This window comes from Rhea pennata, chromosome Z (genome assembly GCF_028389875.1).
Source record: "Rhea pennata isolate bPtePen1 chromosome Z, bPtePen1.pri, whole genome shotgun sequence".
Taxonomy (NCBI): Eukaryota; Metazoa; Chordata; class Aves; order Rheiformes; family Rheidae; genus Rhea; species Rhea pennata.
In genome coordinates, this window is record NC_084702.1 from 25,986,756 (window position 1) to 26,012,488 (window position 25,733).

At 38.7% G+C, this 25,733-nt stretch overlaps 1 protein-coding gene across 3 annotated transcripts in view; it reads left to right on the forward strand.

Moving 5' to 3' along the window:
* Window positions 1-25,733, forward strand: part of PCSK5 (proprotein convertase subtilisin/kexin type 5) — a 248,593-nt gene that overhangs the window by 80,795 nt on the left and 142,065 nt on the right. For all 3 annotated transcript variants that reach the window (XM_062599429.1, XM_062599430.1, XM_062599431.1), the window contains exons 6-7: window positions 18,651-18,739; window positions 24,814-24,986. In XM_062599429.1, coding sequence (XP_062455413.1) covers window positions 18,651-18,739; window positions 24,814-24,986 — 262 coding nt within the window. The remainder of the gene's footprint in view (window positions 1-18,650; window positions 18,740-24,813; window positions 24,987-25,733) is intronic.

A 25,733-nucleotide genomic window follows, 5' to 3' on the forward strand; every position in this document is an offset into this window, starting at 1 on the left:
TGCTGCTTAATTCTTATTCTGTAATTTCATTGTAACCTGTAAAAAATACGTTAAAAAAAACTATGCATTGTCAGTCTTTAGATAGCACAGATGGGCTCTCATGAGTTATACCCTACCCATTGAATAGCCTCAGAAACTAAACAGACATTGAACATGTTTTTATTTGAACTAGACAAAAATATATTTTTCTGTTTCATGAGAAATTTCTAGGGGCTGATACTTCAGAGCTTTGGATTCATTCTGGCACTTTTTTTTAAATATGAAGTTTTTAAAACCTCCTTTAAATAATACCAGTTGTCTTTGAAGGAGTTCTTATTACACTTACTCAAGAAAAAGCAAAAGTAAGCATCACTTCTGTTTTGGAGATAGAGAGTTACTCTCTTGGATACTCTCTCACATTTTTCAGTGATACATTCCGTTGTACTAATAACTGTTACTTAGTAAGCCTTTACATTATTTTTCATTAGGACTTGATAAAATTTTTGAAATCAGAGGTTTTTTAATATTAAAAAATCATAAGAAATACAAGCTACTCCTTGACTTCCGAATGTCTAGACTTTTCAACATCTGGACAGTTTTATATCTTATGTCACAATGGCAAAAAAATTAATGAGTGATAAGTTTCATTCCTGCTCCATCCCTGACATTGTTTTTCAGTGGCAGGACAATACATTCGTTCTGGTCTGTTATTACTTTCTTTTATCAGTCATATTAATGCAGTTGCTCAGTAAAATGCCAAGGGTTTAGTTTTCCTTAACAGAGACAGGCTGCTAGTTACACAAGCTGGTTTTGTAGAAGACCTCTAATATGTCCTAAGTCATTTAATCAGAATGGATATTAGATATTTAACAGGCAGATCAGCTTCTGTTGCCTCCTGGATGGTCAATAAAATAGAAGTGGTAAGATGCATGACTTTGCTGTGTCGCTATTGAGAGCAGGTCACAGAAGAACCAAGCACAGTCAGTGACAGGGAGCCTAAACTCTCATTGCTGGCTTTAAAGAACAGAGAACTTCCTCTTATATCAGCATTAAAGAAGGGAGCACTAACAGCTGGGAGTATCTGTCCATAGAGTTTCTGTGTTTTGATTGCCAGTATGCAGCTGTTGCTATTGCTTTGAAATTGGTGTATCATGTTTTGAAGACAAAACTGAAGGGAAAATAAGCTGGTTTGCAAAGCATTGCTGTACCATCTTGTGCTTTATCTTTCGGATAGAGAGCAGTTCCGCTGCCAGATGTCTATTCATAACAAAAAAAAAGGACTAGCAGTTGTCTTAGACTTGTCACTGGGTTTTGCTTATATCTGCTCAAGGCTTCCTGGTGAGGCTGAACTACAAATCCTGAGGCTTTCACCTATGGTGAGGAGCTGAAAAAGCCAGTGCTTAAGTTCTCTGGAACTCTGGAGACGAGCCGGACTAAGGTGTTAGCCTGTGTCAGAGGGAATCTGTTCTAAGTGTCAGCTCTTCCTAAACCCAAACTCTTCCTCTAGACTTTCTCCAGACTCCAGAGGTTTAACATCCAATGGATTCGATGACGGCATTGTCTGGCAGAGTGTATTCTGTCAAGTGTTAGTGAAGCATCTGTGCTATATAAGTATACCACATAACATGAAAATAATTAGCGGAGAGGATATACTTAATATTATCTGTAGTGATTCAGTACCCTGTAAAATACACTTACCCAAGCATGGCATGCTTAATTCCTTCTGCCAGTGACCCAGTGGTAGGTGTCTAACACGTGTCAGTTTCTCTGAAAACTTAAAGCAGTTTGCTTAGGAAATTGTAGATTTTACAGTTGTTTTCTCTGAAGTGGTGAAGTCTTCGCTTGTGAAAAACAGGGTCTGAACAGGGCAGCCAGTTTAGATAGAGTCAATTGCTATAGAAGCTGCAGTCAGAGATTGCAATCCTCATTTATTGTGTTTGGTGCTATTCTGGTTTTAAACTCATTGCCCTTGTGACCATATCCCATTGTGCTGCAATTTCAGCAGATGTTAATAATGAAGCTGGGTTCAGGCTGTGTCGGTATTCAGCTAGGTTGCCACATTTTACAAGAAGCAGTGCTAGTGATTCACCAACAAGTATCCAAGTTAATTACCATCTCGTGACCCAAAAAAAGAGTCTAGGGGCATGATGCAGCATGAAGATCACGAGATATTAGATCAGTGTTCTTGCCAGTTGCTGTAGTTAAAGGTCCCGCTAAAGTAATTGTAAAAATAAGGGAAATAAACCTTGTCTTGAAGCTCAACTTGCAGAATCATGCTGTGCTGAAATAGATTTTACAGATTCATTTGGAGTTTATTTTTCTTCATTTCCTGTTTTTAACTGTTACTTAGAGTCCCTGTACACTGTTACCAAATGAATGTGCCTGTTCTTCAGACGGCTGTACCTCAGAGGTAATCTTCATATATCCTTTGTTTCCCTCAGGAAAGAACTGAGAGACTTGATAAACATTTGTAAATCTTTTTGGGAGGAAACCTTTCTTCTCATGAAAGAAAAATCTTGCAGAAATAAAGCTCAAGAAGCCCCACCACCCAGTATTTTTTATTCTATTTTACTTTTATTCTAAAACTTGTTTTTAACCTATAGGAAGAGATAAAAAGTTCATCACTTAAACAAGCAAAATGTGGATGTTTTGGAATATTGATGCTGCCTCAGTTAGTGTGATCATATGAAACTTCAAGAGAAATTGTAAGGGAGACACCAGAGCTGCTGGTAAGTGAGGACAATTAGCTGAGATAGCAGAGAGGCCATCTTTGTCAGGCTGATTCACTCATCCCTGACAAGCATTCTTATCAGTGGTCTTTAAGGTCAGTCCCTTGTTAGAGCTTTCCACTTTGACAAAACAATGAAAGATTCATTGGACTACAGGGCTGATTCAGTAGTCTTTTGATCCAGATTCCAACTTCCGACAGTAGAAATCATCTTAACAAAAGCTTTGTCAAACTGCCAAAAATTGTCTTTTTAGTAAACTCTGCTAATCTACTCATTATGTTATCGCACTGCATTACATAATCCCCTCCAAAGTGCACAAGTGGTTTGAGTTACAATTTTTTGAGAGCCAAAGGAAAGACATTTCTTTGAGTAGTCACTGAAATTGAGAGAAGTCAAACAGCAATAAACAAAAACAAGCTTCTGCCAGAATTCCAGTTGTTCACAGAAGGGGAAAATAGCTCTTTTTCATTACTTTGGTGTTGGTTAGTGAGCAGTGTATCTCACTGAATACTCGGTGTCGGAGGAGCAGCACTGTTCCCTTTTAGAATTTATAAAACTCTCATGTTCTCAGCTGTTCAACCACGACACAACAGGAAAACTTTTCCCCTGTTTCTAATTACTGAAGTACCAGACAATGAGCTCACAAATAAAATGAAATTCTGAAGTATTATGCAACTACTTCGAGTTCTTTTATGTAAATAATTGATAACAATGAGTCAGATCTTCCCTTTCAATTCGAAGTCAACAATAGAATTGATATAAGCTTTGACAATTACTTTATTTGTGATTTTCACTTTTATGATTTTTTTAGAGAAAAGTCATGAGTTAAAGGTTTTTTTCTTAGATAGTCTTTTTTCTAGGGTTGGTATTTCATACAAGTATGCATCTATATTTTGAGATATGAAACTTAAGAGGGGATAGTCTACAACTACCCTAGGCTAGTTTTGATTCAGTATAGTGATGGGTTAGTTTCAGTCTGTTTTATATCTAAGAACTGCAGCTGAGCAGAATTTGAGTGAGAAAATATATTTCTCTGTGCTGTCTCCCTTTTGAGACCTTGCAGATATTAGAAAAGTTGAAGAGAGTGAATCTACTGTGTATGTATTTGGTGATAGGTTTTACCAGCTGACTTCACTGCAGCCAGCCCAGTCTACACAGTACAAAATCTGGCTCCTCGAGACTTCTCAGCCAGCACATGCATGCCCAAAGCATAGTTTTAATGATTGTGGCATTAAAAGCAAACCTCTATCTACAAGTCTGATAAACTGATTCTGAATCCAAAGTCAAAAGCTGTTAACTGAAGTGCTTTTTTAAAAATAACATGCTTCTTACATGCTTCTTACAATTGAGCTCTGCAAAGTTATGCTATAAGCATAAGTCTTAATGGAATCAATAGTTTTTTTATAAAACATTTTCAGGATAAAAATTTCAGACATTACTTTTTCTTGCAAATGAAAAAATATGCTTCTCCCTAGATTTTTTGCTGAAGGCAGGCAATTCTTTATTAAATTTAATTATTTTCTTACAGTCTTTAGTTTTGTTTTATGTTACCTTTTTTATTATTCTCAAATAAAATCTAGTAAAGTCAAATCTATTAAGTTCAATGCTTTAAGCAAAGTCAGATTGCTCTCTTGAAGGCAAGTTACTGTTTTTTCCTGAATGAAAGCGATCAAGGTAAAAAAATCTGATGCAGAGGTAAAGAATTCAGTGTAATTGCACTGCTGGGGTCTCTATTGCAAAAATTTACCTACTTTGAAAATCATTTATGTTTCAATCGCACATCATCCCAAGCAATCCTCCTGTCTTTAGCAAACTGAGGTATAGACTATGGCCTGATTACTTCTCCAGCATGCAAGATGGTGAGGCTGTTGGCTAGAGTGCCAAAGAGAATAAAATGGTAAGGTATGTGTTCTTTCAGCCTCGACTTACTTCCCTGCGTTACTCTTCTTATTACTCTGCAAATACTGGATGAACAACTACTTTTTCTCCAGCTTAGTGAATGTGCAAGAATTAGCCTACGTGTGTTAAATCTCCTTTTCTAATTAAGATCTAACTCTGCCAAATTGGTGGTACAAGTCTCATAAAAAACAATTATTTATCAACACACAGAAAAGTAGGATTTGAATTTATTTCAAGAATCCTCAGTCTTCTTTGAAATGGAGATAGCTCTAAAGAGAAATGCCATCTCCAGTTAAATGTGTGCAACCATAACAGATGTAATTTAGGATTAAGAATAATACATATCTAATTGAAATTGCACTCAGAATTCAAAATAGGTAAGAAGTATTTTTTTGAGTGAGTTTGGTGGGGACCTAGAGTTATAAAATACCCATTTCTTTTAACTTCTGTCCCACTGCAATATCAGTCATCCACTGTTACAATGACACACGCATAAAGATCCATCCGTGACCTGCCTGCACATCACTCTGTTGCTTCCCTGTTTTGCCTCACAACCGTAGGATCCATGCATATGTCAACATCTTCCGTGCACAAAAGCATAAATCTCTTTTGTTCTGAGAGCATTTCGCTAGACTGTTTTTCAGAAATCCAGTGGGCTTCTTTTCGTGTCAGTGAGCAGTAAATATGAAAGCTCAAGAACTGCGTTCTTATCCTCCTAGGCTATTTTTCAATTCTGATTCTGTGTGATTTTAGTAGAACTGATACTGTTATCTTTTCTGGGGGGGAGAGGGTTTTGTGTTTTGTTTTGTTTTCATTGCATAGAAATTCTGGGGCTCTAATGGAGAGATTTCCAGGTAAAGGGAGATTCTTCAAGCACTGCAAGATCTCTCCAACTGCTGCATTTCTGTATCAGTCTGGATGAAAACTGTAGATCAGGATAAATAGTGACAGTGATACCCTATCACACAAAAGTTTGAGAAACAGAAGATGAGCAAGTTGAAGTGTCTTAAGTACAGGATGTATTAACAGGGAAGGCTCCTGGACATGAATTTAAGGTGATAAAGATCATAGGTGTTAGTAGTACTTTGTTTTAACACTGGAGATCTAGGAATATGGACAGGCCTGAAGCAGAGGTTTTAGGGCTTATTTTTAACGTTATACCACCTGGTCTAATAAAAGATACTGCCTATACCTATAGGTGTATACCTATATGCCTTCTGCTACTTAAAAAGGATTGTGAAAGTCAAGGTGAGAATTGGAGAATCACAAAACATTCTGCTTCAAAAGTAACAATTAACCTACCTAAAGAGCAGGGAAATTTCCTCACAAATCCTTCTGCATCTTCCTACTTTAGTCATATTTCCTTCCAAATTTACTTGTGCATATGTTGTTATGACAGTATGCTTGTGAACTTTTTCTAAACGGGAAAAATGACACAACAACAACAAACAGGGACTAGTACCAAAAATACTGTGTTCTGACTTATAAAAAGATATGGTTTTATGCCATGCTCGTGATGTTCATGGTGGTCTTTTTATTAGGAGGTATCTGTGTTCACACCCCAACCCTTTAATAATATACTAGTACCCACAAGTAATTTCAGTAGCTTTAGAAGAGTTCTTTGTGATCATAGATGTCCGAACCATTAGCCCTGCTGGCCTGAATTCATCGTGAGGCTGACCACAAAATCTCTGATGAGATAAGTTACTTAGTCCACATGCAGACATGTTTTGGAGTAAGGGACATTTCCTCCAGAAAAGTGGAGCTGTTGCAGGGCTGCTGTATCCACAGTTCCTTAGCTGGTCTGCTTGTCCCAGAAGGCAGTGCTTAACACCTATAACAGTGGTGGTGCCTGGAGAAAGCACTATCAAAGAACAGGTAGCAGATAGAGAACAAATGAAGAAAAAGAGAGAAACATCTGTATTTCTTCACTTCCTTAAATCATAGCATTTCAGGTACTGAATTCAGCAACTGCAGATACACTTCTCAGAGGTCTTCGTGATATCTGCAGATGGCACTCTCTCTCTAATGTCTAGGGCACCTACCAGCAAAACAGGTGGAGAACGTCTGAAAATCCTAGAAATCAAATTGCCAGCCAAACTGATGAAGAGCATTAAACAAATAAATGCTATCATTCAAAATCACATGGGTTTCTTTCTGCACCATTGGACAGTTTGCAACCTAAGTCTTTTAATTCACAGGAAAGATTTCTCCTCACCATCTCTTTGAAATGAACGCAATCACAGCAGCTGTGGGCCAGCACTACTGTACAGCAAAACATTCCTGCCTCTCAGTGGCCTACATGCAGTTTGGTAGGTTACACAGGAATGCTAAGAAATCAGAATCTGAAGTCCTTTTCCTGACTTTGAAGGGGAATACGATACTTTGTTTGTAGATAGCAAAGAAAAGGATGTAGAATTTACATATTTATTCTAAAAGATATTATTAAGCTTTGGCTGTTGTGTGAGAGGTGTTTATTCTAGTCTCAGCTCTGCAAGAAATTATTTTTTAACCTTTTTGTATCTCTTCTGTAAAATGAGAATAGTTGTATTTTCTTTTATCCAGTAAGATGACTTTTTAAGGCTGTAGGCTTTATAATAAAAGTTCGCAGAATGCAAGCAGGTGGGATGGCAAATATGCACTTTCTAGTTAATCACTTCTTTTCCCAAGCTCAAAAAATAGCTGATGGACTACTGCTCCTGTAGCTACTGACAACTAAAAATTTGCTTTAGGCCTGTTGTATAAATAGCATTGTGTAGCTGGCATACAGTAAGCTCTCTTAAGTACAAGCATGTTCACTGTGGGTGGTATGTTTGGAAGTTTCAGCAGCAAATTTCTAGCAAACTTTATTTGATGTGTGCAAGTCTGTGTTTTCTAAGCCTAATATCTTAAATAAATATGAGTGGATTTTGCTAGGAATAGGAAGTGCACTGCTTGGCCAAAAATATTAATTCTCTCAGGATTCCAATCCTTACTCTAAAGCTTGGAAGAATTTTGAAAAAAAAAATACATCATCAACTGTACATAGCTGTATTCTCAGAAACATTGATTACAGTCCATTAATTAAAGTTAATAAATAAACCTGCAGGTCACATTAATAGGAAGTGTATAAAAGACATAACAAGAGTTTTCTGATTTGTGTAAAGTAATATTGGAAATGACACTAATTTCCTTTGCAATCTGAGGTCTTGTTTCCAATTTAGGATTAATTTTAGATTCTAAAAACATTAAAAAACCTTAAACTATGCTAATTATCCCTATAGTTACATGAGAAAAATTGGTATAAGGGTTTGTTTGCAAAGAAGTCTCATCTGTTAAATACATATGTCAGATTATAATACTTGACTTTGGTAGCTGACATAGATAAACAAAGATCATAGAATCATAAAATCAGTAGGGTTGGAAGGGACCTCTGGAGATCATCTAGTCCAACCTCCCTGCTCAAGCAGGGTCACCTAGAGCATGTTAGACAGGGTTGCATCCAGGTCTGCCTTGAAGATCTCCAGAGAAGGAGACTCCACAACCTCTCTGGGCAACCTGTGCCAGTGCTCCGTCACTCTCACAGCGAAGAAATTCCCCCTCATGTTCAGCTGGAACTGCCTGTGCTTCAATTTCTGCCCATTGCCTCTTGTCCTGTCACACGGGACAACGGAAAAGAGTTTGTCCCAATCCCCTTGACACCCTCCCTTCAGGTACTTGTACACATTGGTAAGATCCCCCCTCAGTCTTCTCTTCCCCGGGCTAAACAGGCCCAGCTCTCACAGCCGTTCCTCATGGGGCAGATGCTCCAGCCCTCTGATCATCTTTGTAGCCCTACGCTGGACTCTGTCCAGTAGCTCCATGTCTCTCTTGTCCTGGGGAGCCCAGAACTGGACACAGTACTTGAGCTGAGGCCTCGCCAGGGCAGAGTAGAGGGGCAGGATCACCTCCCTCCACCTGCAGGCAACACTCTTCCTAATGCACCCCAGGAGACCATTGGCCTTCCTGGCCACAAGGGCACATTGCTGGCTCATGGTCAGTTTGTCATCCACCAGCACTCTCAGGTCCTTCTCTGCAGAGCTGCTCTCCAGAAGGTCAACCCACAGCCTGCACTGGTGCATGGAATTATTCCTCCCTAGGTGCAGGACCCTGCACTTGCCCTTGTTCAACCTCAGGAGGTTCCTCTCTGCCCAACTCTCCAGCCTGTCCAGGTCTCTCTGCATGGCAGCACAGCCCTCAGGTGTACCAGCCACTCCTCCCAGCTTGGTCTCATCAGCAAACTTGCTGAGGAGGCACTCCATCCCCTCATCCAGGTCACTGATGAAGTAGTTGAACAGGATGGGAGCCAGTACTGAGCCCTGGGGGACGCCACTACCCACAGGCCTCCAACTGGACTGCACGACCCTCTGAGCTCTGCCTTCCAGCCAGTTCTCAATCCACCTCACTGTCCAGTCATCTAACCCACACCTCCTGAGCTTATCCAGGAGTATGTTATGGGAGACAGTGTCAAAAGCCTTGATGGTATAAAACAGTTTTAAAATGATGTAAGAATTTGGATACAAAAAGTTTTGCTGATTTGTTTAAATACATTTAATCTTAATTTAATTTTTAATTAATTCTTTCCCTTAATTATTTTATTTTAATTAATTAGTACAATAAATTTAATTAATTAAAAGTATTAATTACTTTTTTACATCTTTATGGTTAAATCAGTGCAATTTTAAGATAGATATTGATGAAGCAACACACTTGCTAACATTTAGAAACAGCTTATCTGTTGATCTTGTCAGGTTTCCTATTGAGATACAGATTTCTTCCCAGTCTTTTTTATGAAGACATATAGATGTTTTCAGGTTTGGAGTTTGTTTGATTGTTTAGAGCTTTTTGTATTTTTATGAGGAATGATGTGAGTAGTGCATTGACAGTAAAAACTGAGATTGCCTTTGTGTCACAGCTGATTATATTTGCACGTATCCAAAAATCTCATGCACAGAGATAAGATATGGAAAGAGAAAGAGAGGGTGCCACTGAGGCACCTGCTGAGGTTATTTTCTAGTCAGCTGGGACCTACGAATGTCCAGACGGCATTTCTTTGGAGTGAGGAAGCATCATTTTGCAGACTTAAATGCAGCATTAAGACTTTAGAGGACAATACCTTGACTGTGGAAAGGGAGTATAACTGTCAAGGGATATTATTTCCCCTGCAGCTTCCATGTTCAGGATTTATCCTGTGGATCTTTTCCCTGACAGTTTCGTAGTTCTCCAGGTATAGCAGTACTCCAAATCTACCCACTAAATGGTGCAGACTCAGCAACACAAAGGTGTTTCTATGAGGGACAGCCTGGTAGAGAGAAGGACCTCCTAAAGGTTGTCTGTCTCCAGTTTCCTCCGCCCTTTTCCTCCGCTTCCCAAGATTTACTCCCAGTACACCAGCATCTGATTGCTTTTTCTTCAAGATTAGAGTTGACCTGTTGTGAAAGCATAACGTGCCCAACAGTTACCACTTCAGGCATATCTAATTACTAATTCCCAAAGGGTATGTGTGCTGTTTATAGTTACGGCACTAACCGAAGCAAGGGAGAAACAGTTACATGGCAAACTGTTGTTACATGGGTTGTGCACTATACCATATGTATTATATGTTTGTGTTCACCCAGAGAAAGTTCTGAGATGCATTTTCTGAGCAGATACATGACACTAAAGGAGGGAATATGTCAGTAAACAATCGGCAATGATACAGGGGCTTGATATCTGCACTTTTTCTAAAAAGAACTTGTTGCTTCCCCTCCCCTTGGATATATTGCTTGCATTATATGTGTGCTGATATTTAACTGCAAAATGAAGTGTATCTGTAGGAACTGCTTTGGAGATCAGCTGCTCCTCTGTTGATCTCCTAAAGCATGTGTCGACCCCTGACACACAAAACCACGGAGAGGCAGCCACATGCTCCTGTTTGTGTCTCTTTTTTATCCTCCTCAAAGAAAAAAAGTATTTCTACCCTCTGGAAACCTCCTGGAAACAAAGGGGATTTCACCCTGAAATATCTGAACACTGAATGACCCTATGTAGGTTACTTCTTGCTGTCATCTGTTGGCAGTATAAATATCTAAGAGGCAGATAGCAACCAAATCAAGAAATAGGTGGTTCTGGGAATGTGTTTTATTCTGCTTTGTATTCTTAGTGATTGCCTTAGGAAGTTGTGGAGATTCTTTTATTTACACAACAGTGTTATTTCACTCCCAGTAAAAGTCAACGTTATCATGATATTGCAGAATCTAAATTCTAGGATTATGTTAATAATCCGTTTTCTTTATGGAGACTCTTTGTTGCAGACTGGGAAGAGCAAGGTTAATTGTCACCCTAAAGCAGTAGTCCAAGGTTGAAAAATTAGCTAAATCGATTGTTTGTACAAGGTAATTGCAAGAATTTTTATTATGCAAGAATACATAGTCTATTTTGCCTGTCTCCTTCCCTCATTAAGTTATTATAATTCCACATGTACAAGGTTTGAATTTGGGCCTTCATTTGTCCTCTTCTCTGTATGTCACAAGTGAAGTGATGAAACTGTCTAGTCTCACAGATTAAAAAAAGGAAAGTATGGATAAATAAGTAGTTCTTCCCAAGCATATGTGCTACTCTTTTCTTTGGGCTGCACACAAAAAGAGGTAGCCAAAGATTAACCAACCTGACAAACGTAAAACAACTGCCAAAGTTGATTCGAGCACATCATTCTGTGACTTTCCATCCCCTCCACAGTCTCTCAAACCACCTTGCATTAGGTGAAAGCAAGATCTTTTTGCTTATGTGGCAGTAGAGCCTTGAGGAGGAAGCAGCCTTGTGTTCTTTTGTTTCAAAAGCCTGTGGAAGTATCCAGAAATAGTCCTTCTCATTAGGCAGACCCAGGTGGCAATGTGTTGATCCAAACTAGTCCTGGACCTGATGTCTAAGCATGGACCTGTCCATTTTTAACAGGTTTAATTACAATAGCTTCACTGTTTTCATTTGTGATTTACTTTAACAAACATGAAATAGAACTGGGTTCTCTGCCTTGGGAAAGTTACTGTACAGTTAATATGAAAGGCTATATAAGAAAAGCTCAACTGCCAGAGTTTTACTCCTTGGTTGCCCTTCAACTAATTTATTCCTTTTTCACTAGTGCCTCCTCCCGCCCAAGAAAATAGGCTAAATTAAAAATTTACAGTGGGTTAGAATGTCATAAGGTGTCAGTAAATAATTCCTTTATAAAACTACATATTTTGCTAATTATATTATTTGCTGGTTTTGTCTGCCTGTTCTTAATTCCGTGTCATATATCAGTGGTTCCATGAGAGCTTTTATTCATTGTTTTATTCATTGTTTTGCCCTTGCTAGAAAATACAGGAGAAAGACATATTTGTTTTATACATTCAGATTCATTTACCCACTCATATAAACAAAACTGCAAAATGCTAATTAATACTGTACAATCACAGTCCTTTGCTAGACTCATATCAGAACTTCATGCTCAAGAGAAATTAGCTTTCTACTGTTGACAGTGAACAAATGTAGAGGGAATGGCAAGGGAGCATCGCTGCTACCTACACTGTTAAATTTAAGACATGAGTGTCTGGGATGTGAAGTGCTCCGTGTGTTTGTTTTCATGTTGTCATCTTCAGTCTTGTTTGAGAGAGATAGATATTCCAAGTTATTCTTTTAGTAACTTCCCATAGTCATGCAAAAGTCATTAGCCCTGGGGACCTTGACGCAAGCTAGCTTTCAGTCCTGTGCTGTAATCACATTACAACACTGTAGCTGATGCTCGGAAGCAGGATTCTGTCTGTGTAATGTAATATCCAAATCTTCGGCATTTTTCCGGGTATCTCACATTGAAGATTTGTGTAACTTGTTTTTCACATTTAATCTGTCATCTCTTTCTCCACTCTTAATACCCAAATATCTCCCTGCCAGGAAGTAGCTTTATTATTATTATTATTTAGCTATCATAGATGGTGTTTTAAAGGCTAAAGGTTCATTTTTCCCCCTTGCTTGTATGTTTGACTTCTGTGAATTCCTTTATATCTCTTTTTTCGAATGTTTCTGGAACGACATCCATACCTGTTGCCAGTTAGGAAAGTATTTTTCATCCTCTAGATAATTAAAAACCTTTTATATGTGAATAGCTATAAAAAATGATTTCTTCTGCACCACATAAACTCCAGAATGCAATAAAATGCTTTTTTGATGATTACTGTTAAAATATATTTTTTCCAGCAGTTACTACATTGCACTGTCTTGGATATCACATTTTCCCATTTACAAATATATTCCAATATAACAAAAATCTTACAAGACATTTAAAACTTGAACTAAAGAATGATTATGCAAAAATAAACACCAACTCTCACATACTTTTGGACAGACAAAAATATATTCCTAAAATTCCACTTTTACTCTCCCTTTAGAGATTTGAAAAATTATTTTATCATTTATCATTAATTTAGCAGTGATGAAAATATGACCATAGACATTTGGATTTTGGAAAATTATAGGTTACCTGTAGTTAGAGTTGGAAACATCTGTAGCAATTGTGTGGTTAATATTGATATTTAATGGTAGTTTTGCCAAGTTTCAGTCCATACTATTTTGTGTAATCTAGTTTTTCAAGTGTATCTCGCAGGTTAGGGCATCAATATATTACCCAATGTATTACATTGTAGGGCATACAGAATACAGAAAGGTCTCTTACTAGTCAGTGTTGGTGGAAACCTGATTTGATTCTTGTTACAAGTTCTGTCCCTTGGATTCTACTGCCATTTATAATTAAAGCTATGTAAAAAACAATTCCTGATATTTATGTTTTGCATATATACAATTGCAGTGTGTTTGTTAGGTAATCATGATGAAAAAAGAAATTGGCTGTGCTACCAAAAACAGAGGAGCAGATGTTCAAGCACAGCCTATTAAGATGTACATAACCTTGTATAAACTGTGAGAGTATCTATTTTAACTTTTTTACCATTATTTGATGTCCACTCTTACAATATGTGCAGCATAGAATTTACAAAGGATGTGAAGTTTTCTTCTTTTTTATAGATACATCTCTTGATAAAGGAAGGATATAACTTTTCCTTATTTGTGTACAAACTCTTCCCTGTGCTGAATATCTCTTTCAGAAAACCTCAATAAATAAATGTATTTGCAGCAGTGTTTGTGATGGCCTCACATTGAAATAGTCTGTAACTCTTTTCTCCCCAAGTTCCCATTCTGAAAAGATTCAGTGGTGACAGGTTGAAGTGGATCAGACTATAATGTTAGTGTCATGAAAAGCTGGAGGGCTTTGAACCCCCTGGTCCCCTGAGCTTTTGTATTGTTAAGGTTTTGATAAACTGGGAGAATAAAAGGCGACAAAGAAGTGCGCCTTGAACTGTTTGTGGAATTCAAGGAACAGCTGTCAGAGATGGAGGCTCTAAAGAGCCATTTACATGGAAAGGGCTTTCCAAATTACCTGCAGCTGTCTTTGCTAACTCTGACTATTTACTTATGCTAAACATTCAGAATCAATTAACTTTCATCTTAAAGATGTTCTGGGTGCCTTATACTTTCTATCCCTTCTGAAAGGCAAATTAAGAGTGATTGTTGATAAGATAGATGTATTATGTTTAAATCATATATCAGCAGGCTGGGGAGCAATAGCTAATCCCAGAATGTGTACCTGTTCTCTTTCAATCCATTGCCTGAAATGTTTACCTCTGCCTGTCTCAGAGAAAATCTGGTACTGAAAAAAGTTACTTTGCATAACAGTATAGGGTGGAGCTCTAAAATTTCTCTTTCGCTTATCTTATTCTTAGAGAGATGTCAAAAGACTGTACCTCACTCTTCCAGTTGCTCAGTTCCTGTTCATGCAAGCAGCAGCAAAAAGGCACATATGCCTTTTCATAAAAGTATATTTCTTCAAGTGAAAGCAATTTATTTTAAGTTCTCCATATAATAGTGAGGGCATGATAAAGCAGAAAATTCAATACTACAAAGATCTTCCTGAGTAGGTCTTCAGCACTTCACTGACTTGTCATTACTGACAGACTGACAAATATTCTCCACATAAAAGGAGAAGAAAGTCAATCTGAATTGCCTGCATATTTTCTTTGTTCTTTGTTCTGTCTCATATGCAAAAATGAAATTAAACACATTTCTGAAAAGCTGTACTTTGTTGCCCAGAATACAGGGAGTTAGCCCAGGCAGTTAAAGCTAAACAGAATTACAGGAAAAATAGGTTTTATGATGGAAAGTGCTGCAAGTGTCTAAGCACGTTTTTTTGAGAAGATAGTACCCGTGATATCTCCTTTTTTTTGAACCTGTTGCCCTTTTGAGCCTAAGTCTATCTTTGACGAGGGGTTTTTTCGTGTCTCTCCTTACAAAATAAAAAAAAAACCAAACAAACAAAAAAAAAAAACACTTTTTTTTCTTTCCATTCCTTTTCTTTCTTTTAGACTCCAGGTAGAAGACCCATTTGTGGATGAGGAGAAAGTCTCATAACCAGGCTTTCTTTTATGTTTTTATTCTGTGATACTACATCATATTGACATTAACACAAAGAACAAATGCAAAACCTTTTAACTGAGTGTCTCTTCAAAGTGCCATTTAATAGTCTGGGAACTCATTTCCCTCCAACATGAGCTGGCAAAGGAGCCAGTGAAATGAAGCATCGACCCTTCAAGTTTATCAAGATGGGCTTTTGTAGAAAGGCAGTCATGCTTTCTTCTAGAACTGCATCAACTTTTTTAAAAAGTTGTGTGTGATACAGGCATCCCACAAAGGCAGCAGATTGTTGTGTTTTGAAATGTATATGGTCACAAAAAAAGCTAACTTGAAAGCAACTCAACTGTTCCACCTCTTGCTAATGGTTAAGTCCTAAAGCATGCTGCTTCCATAAGCTGTTTATAACTTGAAATATACCTGATTTCATGCTCAGGAGAAGTTTTCCTGGCTTTAAAGCAGATCTAATCAATGTCAGGCATCTGTTTCATCATATTTGTTTATCTGATTAGTTAAGAAATTAGCATATTGACTATTCAGAAGGCTTCTCAGATTTTAATTGCAGAATTCAGGGTCTGTTCACAATTGCAGACCTCCAGCAAAATCTAGGACAGAGAAAATTAAAAGCAATATGGAAAAAAACATAATTTTTATTTGCAGATTTTTTAGAAAGTCTTTCCTTTCACAGCATAATTGAAATATTACTTAAAGGATCCATAAAAGATAACTTACTAAAAAAATTGAGTTGCATGTATGATTAGTTCACACAGTGGGAAGCTGATTATAAAAAATGTGGTTTTATACATCTAAGAAGTGAATAAAACAGTTTTTAATTTTTTGATTTCCCTTATAAACGTGGAATGCAATTAACAATAATCTTGGCAGAGAAGCAATGATCTAACTTAAACATCTATTTAAAAATAAATTTATATCATTACTGGACTTAACATACAACAAAAAGAAGGTTTTCCTAATATGTGAAAACTAGTGAAATGTTCAGCAATGTTAATTAAACTCACATGTTGTAAAACTGTCCAAAGATCTAAGTCTCTCTGCAGTATGTTTTTTCTATCAGAATTTTACAAGAAATTTCATATTGTGCTTTCAATCAATAAATACATGTCATAAACTCTCCACTGTAGCCCTTTAAAACTCTGGCTTCTAGCTGATCACTTCCATTTCAGCTGGAACTAGGGGTGCAGTTTTGTGTTACATTTAATCCCATTTTCTCATGAGTTGCTGCTGGGAGGGATGGCCACGCTGTCCCTGCCCCCCCCCATCCCTCTGTTCCCCTCGCTGGAGTGGTTACGTGGCCCACAAGCAAGTGGGATCTGTTTGGCAAGTCACTGGGAAGCTAACCTTTTTGATGGTGCGTGATGGGCCATAGTTTAACAAAACAAACTGCCATCCACCATGCACCACCTCCTCTGTGCTTGAGCTGTTCCCATTCCTTTCTGAACAGTGTCTTCTCTCTGTGTGTGGCTTTTATTTGCCCCTTTTCCACACTGAAAAACTTCCATCCCAAGTCACTTCCCTCTGCTGCTCTTCCCAGACTTGGATCCCAGGAATGGTTTCCTGCCAGTGCAACCACCACCTGGGAAGCGGCATCTGGGTCACGATCATTTCACAGAGCAGGCTACGGGTTCTCAATAAGATGTATGCACCAAGGTGATATGTTATACAGGTACATTTTTTGAAGTAGGGTCATCTACACTTTGATATTTCAGTGGTAACACCTCACACTTAGGTGTGAGACCTAACAATGTCATCGTGAGAGAAAAAGAAGTTTGGGAATCATATGTCTTCTAAATAATTCTGAAGACAGGCATTCACATATAAACACATTTTTAAAAGATGGTGTTTCAAAGACAGGCAGCTACAACATTATCTGAAAATACTTGAAAACAAATGGAGATTTTTTTAAAAAAATCTTTTTTGAGTATGATTCCTGAATTACTTACTCTAGGCTTTTTGCAGAAAATAATTCTGTGATAGAATGAGATGTCAGTTGATAAAATTGAACTAGACTGGCTTTCTTCAAGTGAAAAAAATTAGGCTTGAAAATTAGGCTTTGTAAGAAAAGTAAACTTCAAATTAGGTCTTGAAAAATTCTCTGATGAGGTTCGGCACCTGTTTTATATTAATCCACTCCAGATCAGTTGTCCTAGTTTTTCTCATCTACATGTCTCAAAAGGTTAAGGGAGAGAACTACTCTCATAATATGGAGAATGACTTTACTTAAAGAAGTAGGAAATAAGGAGTGACAAAGCAGGCAGTAGCGAGAGAAAGCAACTGTGATTCTTGTTTGTAATATGGGTATCAACCTTAATTCAGAAACACCTCCATACTCCAGATGTCTGTGTGAGTAATCTGTCAGCTGACACCAATGGAAAAGCACCTGTGTACATGACTGGCCTCACTTAGCCTCCTCTGAAGTGCTTGCTGTGTTATCTGTTTTTTGCCATACTTTGTTCTTTGTGGCTACCCAAGCCCTACATTATCTTTCCAACTCCATCTCATCAGCTCTCCATCTCTTCCTGTCTCATCTGAAACTCTGCATCTGCTCTCCGTACACCAACTCTCAAACTTCCCTGTCCATTCCATGTGTTTTTTGTCAGATTTCTGTAATGGAGTTGGTTAACACACAAGGATGAGGGCAAAACTTACCATTGGAAAACACTCTATGAAAACTATATTGCAGGCAAAAATCATAGAGCAGGAACAGCTTTCATACCATAGGGTTCCTATGGAGGATCACTGTAAACTTGTAGAGAGATTGGTCAGGGCTAGGAAGGCATGCCACTTGGCCTGCCTTGCAGGGTGAACAAGGGGGTGAGCAAGCCCCAAGGGTTTCGTGTCTCTTTCGCTTCTTCAGATTAAACCCTTACAGCCCAGCTCTACCTCCAGTCACAGGGTACAACTCCAATGAGGAGGGTACTTCAGCTGTTTTTTCAGCCCCTGGAAAGACAGCAGGCTTACAGTGTTGGCCCACAGCATGTCCAGGACACACCTATGCAGCAGCTTTGAACATACCTGGCCTGGATGCACTCTTAGGCATGCCTACAAACAGCAGTTTGGACATAGGCACAGAGTCTCAGCTTCCTCATGGAGGTCTGTAGCTCAAAGTGTCTCCTGAGGATGCTTGCTTGCTGGTGTCTAGCAACATGTTTGTCAGTGAGGCTTGCAGTAAAGTGCAGGACAAAAATTCTGTCCATAATGTAAGTATTGTTTCAAAATCAAGAACCATAATGCCAGACTTCTTCTTGGGGACTGTGTATCATGTTAGTATGTCTTTGTTATGTACTCTGTGTTTCCAATGGCTAGGAAGTCTGCCATGAAGAATTTGAGAAGATAGTCATAATAACAATGTTAAAACATAGGAAAGCTGCAACATAGGCATAAATTGCTATAGAGAACTAAGTACTCTAAGATACCATGGATAATTGTGCTTTTAGCACCTGAGGATGTGCAAAGTCAGAACCTTTAAATCCTGACCATCTGTGTATTGGTGAATTACATTGCTCACTTGAAAAAATGTTTGTCTGACTGCAGGCATGGAACCCGTTGTGCTGGAGAGGTGGCAGCCACGGCAAACAACTCACACTGCACAGTAGGAATTGCCTTTAATGCCAAGATTGGAGGTATGTGAAACAATCCCTCTGCAAAAAAATGTAACCAAAGAGTAATTAGTATATTCAGACCTTTCTAAATAAGAGGAAGAGCTCTGAATGGGTAACAGTGCTAGCTGTGTGAACAAGTAAATTCCAGTCATAGTGTTAAAGACTAGCTCAGAAGGAATTTGTCAGAAGTAGCATTTCTCCAGTGCTCCCTAGGACACTGCTTAATACACAGAAATAGAAAACAAGACTTTTGATGAAAATGCAAAACCCAGAATTAGGACGTTGTGGCTTTCTCACAAATTCAGAGCTTTGACTGATGAGCTTTTGACAAATCAAAATTAAGTTGTATATATCAGGAATATCAGTTTGCATATAGATCCCAGATGAAACAGTGTCATTGTTGATAAACTCAGAACAGTTTTGTGTTGTTTGGCCATTGTTGGAGGGTATCTTTTGATCCCTGTGTGTAATCATATTACTGCCTGAAGCATGAGATTTGAATGTGCTTTTTTTGTTCAGCTAAACCGAGAGATTCCAAGAGATTCTATAGATTCTTAGTCAATGGCTTCTCAGTTTCCTCCAGTTTCATTCTTGGAATGACTGTCAAGATACCATCTACGTATCTTCTAGGTTGTAACGCTGCCTGTGCCAAATTTTAATGCTTCAAGGGAAGCCTTACCCTGTATTTTTCACAAAATCATTGGATGAGTGTATTGCCTTTCAATGGAAAAACCTATAGCTTAAACTCATTAACAGTTGAATTTCTTCCCCAAAGGAAAGGCCATCTGTGAAGCAGAAACATGTTTACCTACATGTAAAGAACAGTTGAAAAATATGAGGAGACAAAGCTGGGGCCATGTTTGCACAAAATAATCGTGTATCTGTGCTCTACTGGATCAGTACATGTTTGAGCCAAATCAGATGTGAGCACAGCTGCATTTCAGATTAACCGAAACACACAGTATAGCCCCAGTGTCAGCTTTCTGTTCTCCTGCAGGCTTCAAGAGCATAGACAACACCTGATCCATTGTAAGGTTAGAGTGATGCATAGAAACAATTTCCCTTCAGGCAAGGAGCCTGCCCACACAGCATTAACCTGTCAGAATTGTTTAAACAAATATGAGCTGGCCAAGTGAGTTTGTACCAGGTTGTCTCATGTGGGCATGGCATTTGGTCCTGTAGCTGAAGTGATGAAATCAAGTTTACTGTGTGGTCAAACCAGTCTGAGGAGAGTTAGGGCACTGATGCAGATAAAAGCTGACTTCTAGAGCAAAAGCTTCATTGAGAGTTGAATAGTCACATGACCAACAACAGCCTGGACATGTCCTTGAAAAACTCTCCGTAATTAACAATGGCTTTTTAATAGGTTTTTATTTATTAAGCATTAGGAATGTTCAATAATACTTCAGAAAGTCCCTAGGCATATTAGGTGAATCACAGCCTGTTCTAAATGTAGTGCAAAAACTGATTCAGATAGATGTACTATGAGCACAGTAATCTGATCAGCAAGATTAGTTATGTGTGCCTTTTTCATAGTATATTTAGATATTTTGGATTAAGAATATAACAACATTCAAGAAATTTTATTGGTCTAAATGAAATAAAAATTTTATCTATCCTGTTTAGCATGCTTCTACAGAGCCATCAGTAATGCTGTTTTTTAAAGAAAGCTGGAGAACATGTGGCAGCTGTATAAACTTCATTTGAGGTCATGTACCACCATTTAAAAGTATCAGTACTTGAAAATAAGACATCAGGGGACTCAGAAGAAAATATGCAGAAATCAGGCAAGACGGAATTCTAGGATATTGGGAAGGGAGGTTAAGCCTCCTCTTCTATTAGGTGCATGCGTTTAAGAGTTTCACTCTTCCTGACCTCTACTTGGCATGCCTCCCTCCCTTCCCTCAGAAAAGCCATTAGCTACATATGTGAATATGCAGCAGTAACGTTCGCTCTCCATAGACAGGATAGAATGTAAAAATTTTGAATCATATTATACTGAACTAGTGTTCAGGTCACTTATTTCCCAGGGATTTAAAGACCCTCATTTGGCCTTTTAGGAGAAGAAACTAGAGTCGAGGTAAAACAATAACGTTCTCGCACAGAGGAGCACCTGCTGACAGTGATGTTGAATTTGGGCCACCAAGATGGGTATTCTTTACTTCAGACCAAAATGTGAGTTACTACTTCTCTGGATACGTAAGGGATAGTGAAGAGAGAAAGCAAAGGAAAAAAGAAATCCCTTCGATCAATATTTCATCAAATGCTGGCAGCTGAACAAATGCAATTAATGATTTTTGCGATGGAAAGTCATTAACAAGATATCTACCAGCAATACTCACTTTTTTCTATACTTGTTTGTCATTTTTGTCTTATTTCTGCACATTTCACAGAATCACAGAATTGGTAAGAAGGGAACTCTGGAGATCATCTAGTCCAACCCCCCTGCTCAAGCAGGGGCTCAAGCAGGGTCACCTAGAGCATCATAGATAGGGTTGCATCCAGGCGGGCTTTGAGTATCTCCAGAGAAGGAGACTCCACAACCTCTCTGGACGACCTGTGCCAGTGATCTGTCACACTCACAAGAAAGAAGTTCTTCCGTATACTCAGGCAGAACTTCCTGTGTTTCAATTTGTGTCTCTTGTCCTGTCACTGGGCACCACTGAAAAGAGTTTGTCCCAATCCCCTTGACACCCTCCCTTCAGGTACTTGTACACATTGGTAAGATCCCCCCTCAGTCTTCTCTTCCCCAGGCTGAAGAGGCCCAGCTCTCACAGCCGTTCCTCATAGGGCAGGTGCTGCAGCCCTCTGATCATCTTTGTAGCCCTATGCTGGATGCTGTCCAGTAGCTCCATGTCTGTCTTGTACTTGGGAGGCCAGAACTGGACACAGTACTCGAGGCCTCACCAGGGCAGAGTAGAGGGGCAGGATCACCTCCCTCCACCTGCAGGCAACACTCTTCCTAATGCACCCCAGGAGACCATTGGCCTTCCTAGCCACAAGGGCACATTGCTGGCTCATGGTCAGTTTGTCATCCACCAGCACTCTCAGGTCCTTCTCTGCAGAGCTGCTCTCCAGAAGGTCAACCCACAGCCTGCACTGGTGCATGGAATTATTTCTCCCTAGGTGCAGGTCTCTGCACTTGCCCTTGTTGAACCTTATGAGGTTCCTCTCCGCCCAGCTCTCCAGCCTGTCCAGGTCTCTCTGCATGGCAGCACAGCGCTCAGGTGTACCAGCCACTCCTCCCAGCTTGGTATCCACCATAAACTTGCTGAGGAGGCACTCTGTCCCCTCATCCAGGTCACTGATGAAGAAGTTGAACAGGATGGGAGCCAGTCCTGAGCCCTGGGGGACTCCACTAGGCACAGGCCTCCAGCCAGACTCCACACCACTGATGACGACCCTCTGAGCTCTGCCTTCCAGCCAGTTCTCAATCCACCTCACTGTCCAGTCATCTAACCCACACTTCCTGAGCTTAAGAAACTCTGACTTGAGTTTAAGAAACTCTGATCACAAAATGGATCAGAAAAATGATTATTAGAAAGCCTAAACCTTCTCTTGCAACTGTGCAAGTGGGGAGTTAATTTGCAGATCCAAACAATGAGTGAAACTGCAGTTAGGACCTGCAGTTCCCTTACAGGTTGTGGGATGATTTGTATGCAAAATTATGCAATATGCCTATGGTTTTCCCAGCTAAAGGCCCCATCATTAAGAAACAAAGCAATGCACCAAAGGGGTAGATTTTTTAGTGTGTAACTCTTTGCAGTAATCACACATAGCAAATTACCACCTACAGAGCTTGCGAGACTTTTTATAGGCAGGGATAGTTAGTGTGTTGTTATTGTTGCAGACTTACTGTGGAAGTTGCAAAGCATCTGTGGGGATTTGGGTGCTTAGTTACTTGGCTGGGCTTGAGTCCTGATGGGAAAACAGTTACACTGAATTATGGCAGAACAGATGTAGATTGTCTTCAGCTGACGAGGAATTAGTTCAGCTGTTTCTTTAAGGTTAAGTCAGATGCTGATTAAAAACAAACATTTTAAAAGAAACCTTTCTTTGAGTTTGGTTTTTGCATGTTTCCTGTGATTTGTTCAAAGTTTGTTCTGACTGAAACGCCATTTACATTTTGGCACTTACTGCAAATACTGGAAGAAGTTTATAGAACGCTGCAGACTTAGGTGGAACAGTCTGGAAACACTGCCTGTTAATTGCCCTCTGGACAGCTTTTGTTGTGCTATCACCACATGCCAAATGCACTTTGGAGGTTTTGTGATCAGCAAAATTAACTACTCCAGACATTTCAAAAAAATAAATAAATAAAAAGAAAGAAAAAAAGAAAAAAGGGAAGAAAAGAAAAAAGAAAAGAGCAAGAGAAAGGAGTGATTTTTTTTCTAGTAGCCAGTGAGACATCCATTGATCAATGTTACTCCTGAAGTGTGTCTGTCAGTTGTTGGCAGAACAGAGCAATACCTAAGTCACAGCCTTGCCAATGTTGCTTTAGATTTGACCACTTCACCGTTAACAGAAAACCTGGTATAAATTATTTCAGATGCCAATGGCAGAATTCAAAGTTACTGCTCATGAAGTGAACGTTGTATTATTTAGACTTGCTACATGCTTATAGAAACATCAAGGGAAGCTTTATTTTCCTTCTTTTAAGCACTGTGAACCTTTTTTATTGTCTTTATTTAAAACCAAATATATTTTAATGTGCTTGAAAGAAATGAGAACAAGCTTCCACCCATCATTAGTTTCTGAGATTATGCTGAGGAAGAAAAATAAAACCTGAGATTCCCAAAGTTGTTTTAATGGCTTTTTATAAAGTAAAGTTCATAGTGAGATCACTGTTTGGACAAGTTTATTATCTCACAAAACATGGGCAGCTTTTGTGTGAACTTAGAAATATGATCACTTTTCATTTTTGAGTCAATTAGAGTGAGGGAAAAAGACAAAGCAACCCCTATACCTTTTGTTAATTGGAAGTTAAGGTCTTGGTAAACACTCCAACTAATTCGGTCTGAACTCAGAAGCAAAGTGGAATGTGGCTATAATTAAAATATGTAAATTTGGTTTATAAATAGTAGTGGTCTTTTTAAAGATGAAAAAGCTTTAATTTTTTTAATTATTGGAAGTGATCAGTATTCTCTACTATCATAAAATTATATGTTAATTATTATGCAATATCTTTTATGCCTTTGATCAGATGTCACACTAACTGTATGAATGTCCTCTTTCTTATTTGGGTTAAGACTGCCATCAGGGGTTTTCTCAGTCAGAATTAAATTCAATCAAAATGTTAAGGCTAGTTTAAAAACAACTTTAAAATATTCTTGATTTAGAAATTTAAGCCTACGTTATTTATCTTAGGGTGCTTAAAACATCATGGTGCCATTCATTTCACAAGGGCTGGCACACTGATTTGTCAAAACCCATATAAATGGATTTTTTTTAAACAAAAGAAGTATAGAATTGTATCTTAGAAAAGCCCCTTCTGCACAGAGGAAGATGTTCCCATGCTGTATTTCTGTGTGGAATAACGGTATACATAGGGTATTGTCAGTAACTTTCTGTAATCCCCTCGCTACTGTGTGTAGTAATCCATCTGTACACAAGAGTGTTCTCTCTGGTTTCTTCTTCACAACCCCACTGAATGAAGGAATAATCCCATATTTATCTGTCGACAGAGATCCTGTGTTTATGTGTGTCAGCATACATAGGCTCTAAGTGTTAAAATGTCATTGCAGTATAAAAGGAAAAACCTATGTGATCTTCAGGTGAGATATACAGACATTTCAGGGTTCAAGTCTTTTTCTGAATTGTCTTTAGACAAAAGCTCGTTGTTAAAGTTCAAAGGCTATACAGAGGATAAAATGATAGATAATGCTAATGTTAGATAATTTTGAATAAATCATTCTTAAAACTTGAAAGACAAAAATATTCTTACCTGTTCATAAACACCTATCCAAAATGGTAGATTGTTTATAGTAGTAGAGATCCTTATGATCATACAGTCCAATGTCTTACACAGCAATTTTCTCTGAAAGGAAGGCGTTTGGAGTTTTGTCATCCTGTTTATTGTATCTTTTGCTCTGAAGGTGTACGAATGCTGGACGGGGACGTGACAGACATGGTCGAGGCAAAGTCTCTGAGCCTTAATCCACAGCACATCCACATCTACAGCGCCAGCTGGGGGCCTGATGATGATGGTAAGACTGTGGACGGACCTGCTTCTCTAGCACGTCAGGCCTTTGAGAACGGCATCAGAATGGTAGGTTGGCATCAGAGTGCATCTCCTGGATCTGCTCTTGTGTGCGGGTGTGAGGGCGCACATGCCTTGGTACAACAAAAAATGCATTTTCATGCCACGGCAACTAGTTATTTGATCCTTCTTGAAGTTTTAGCTGACCTTTTTTGTTGTCATTTGGAATACACCATCCTCGATGTCCTTTAAAAATGTCCTGAGGAGATGATGTAATTCTGCAAGAAGAGCTAAGCCTGAAAAATGCTGCTTTGCACCGCAGTGCCACGTCATCAAATTTGAATTGCTATGAAATCGTAAAGCAAAAGCCTTTGACTGTTTTCCCATCTTCCTTCCTTTCTTTATTCTGTTGTGTTTTGCTTGATTTCATACTGGAAGTCAGTGGACTTAATAGGAAGTTGGAAGATAAAAAGACATACATACTTAAATTTCTTCTAGAGTATATATCTGGTCTCCAAGAACATACATGCTTTTTATAACTTGAATATACATTTTCCTATCAGTTTGTACTACTGGAGTGTCTCTGTGATATAGTCCAGAGAGCTTCAATAATACAATGCACAAAATCCCAAATTCTCCTGTAAGAAATCCTGTAAGAAAATCTAAGACCTTTTGAGATTTCTGTAATAACTAACTGTCAAACAATAAGATCACCGAAGTAAACAAGCAGTTAGAGGAACTTTTGATATCAGAGGCCAGTTTTTAGTTCTTCCTTTTGCCCCCTGCCTGTTAAATAGATCAGGGAATTCCTGTTTT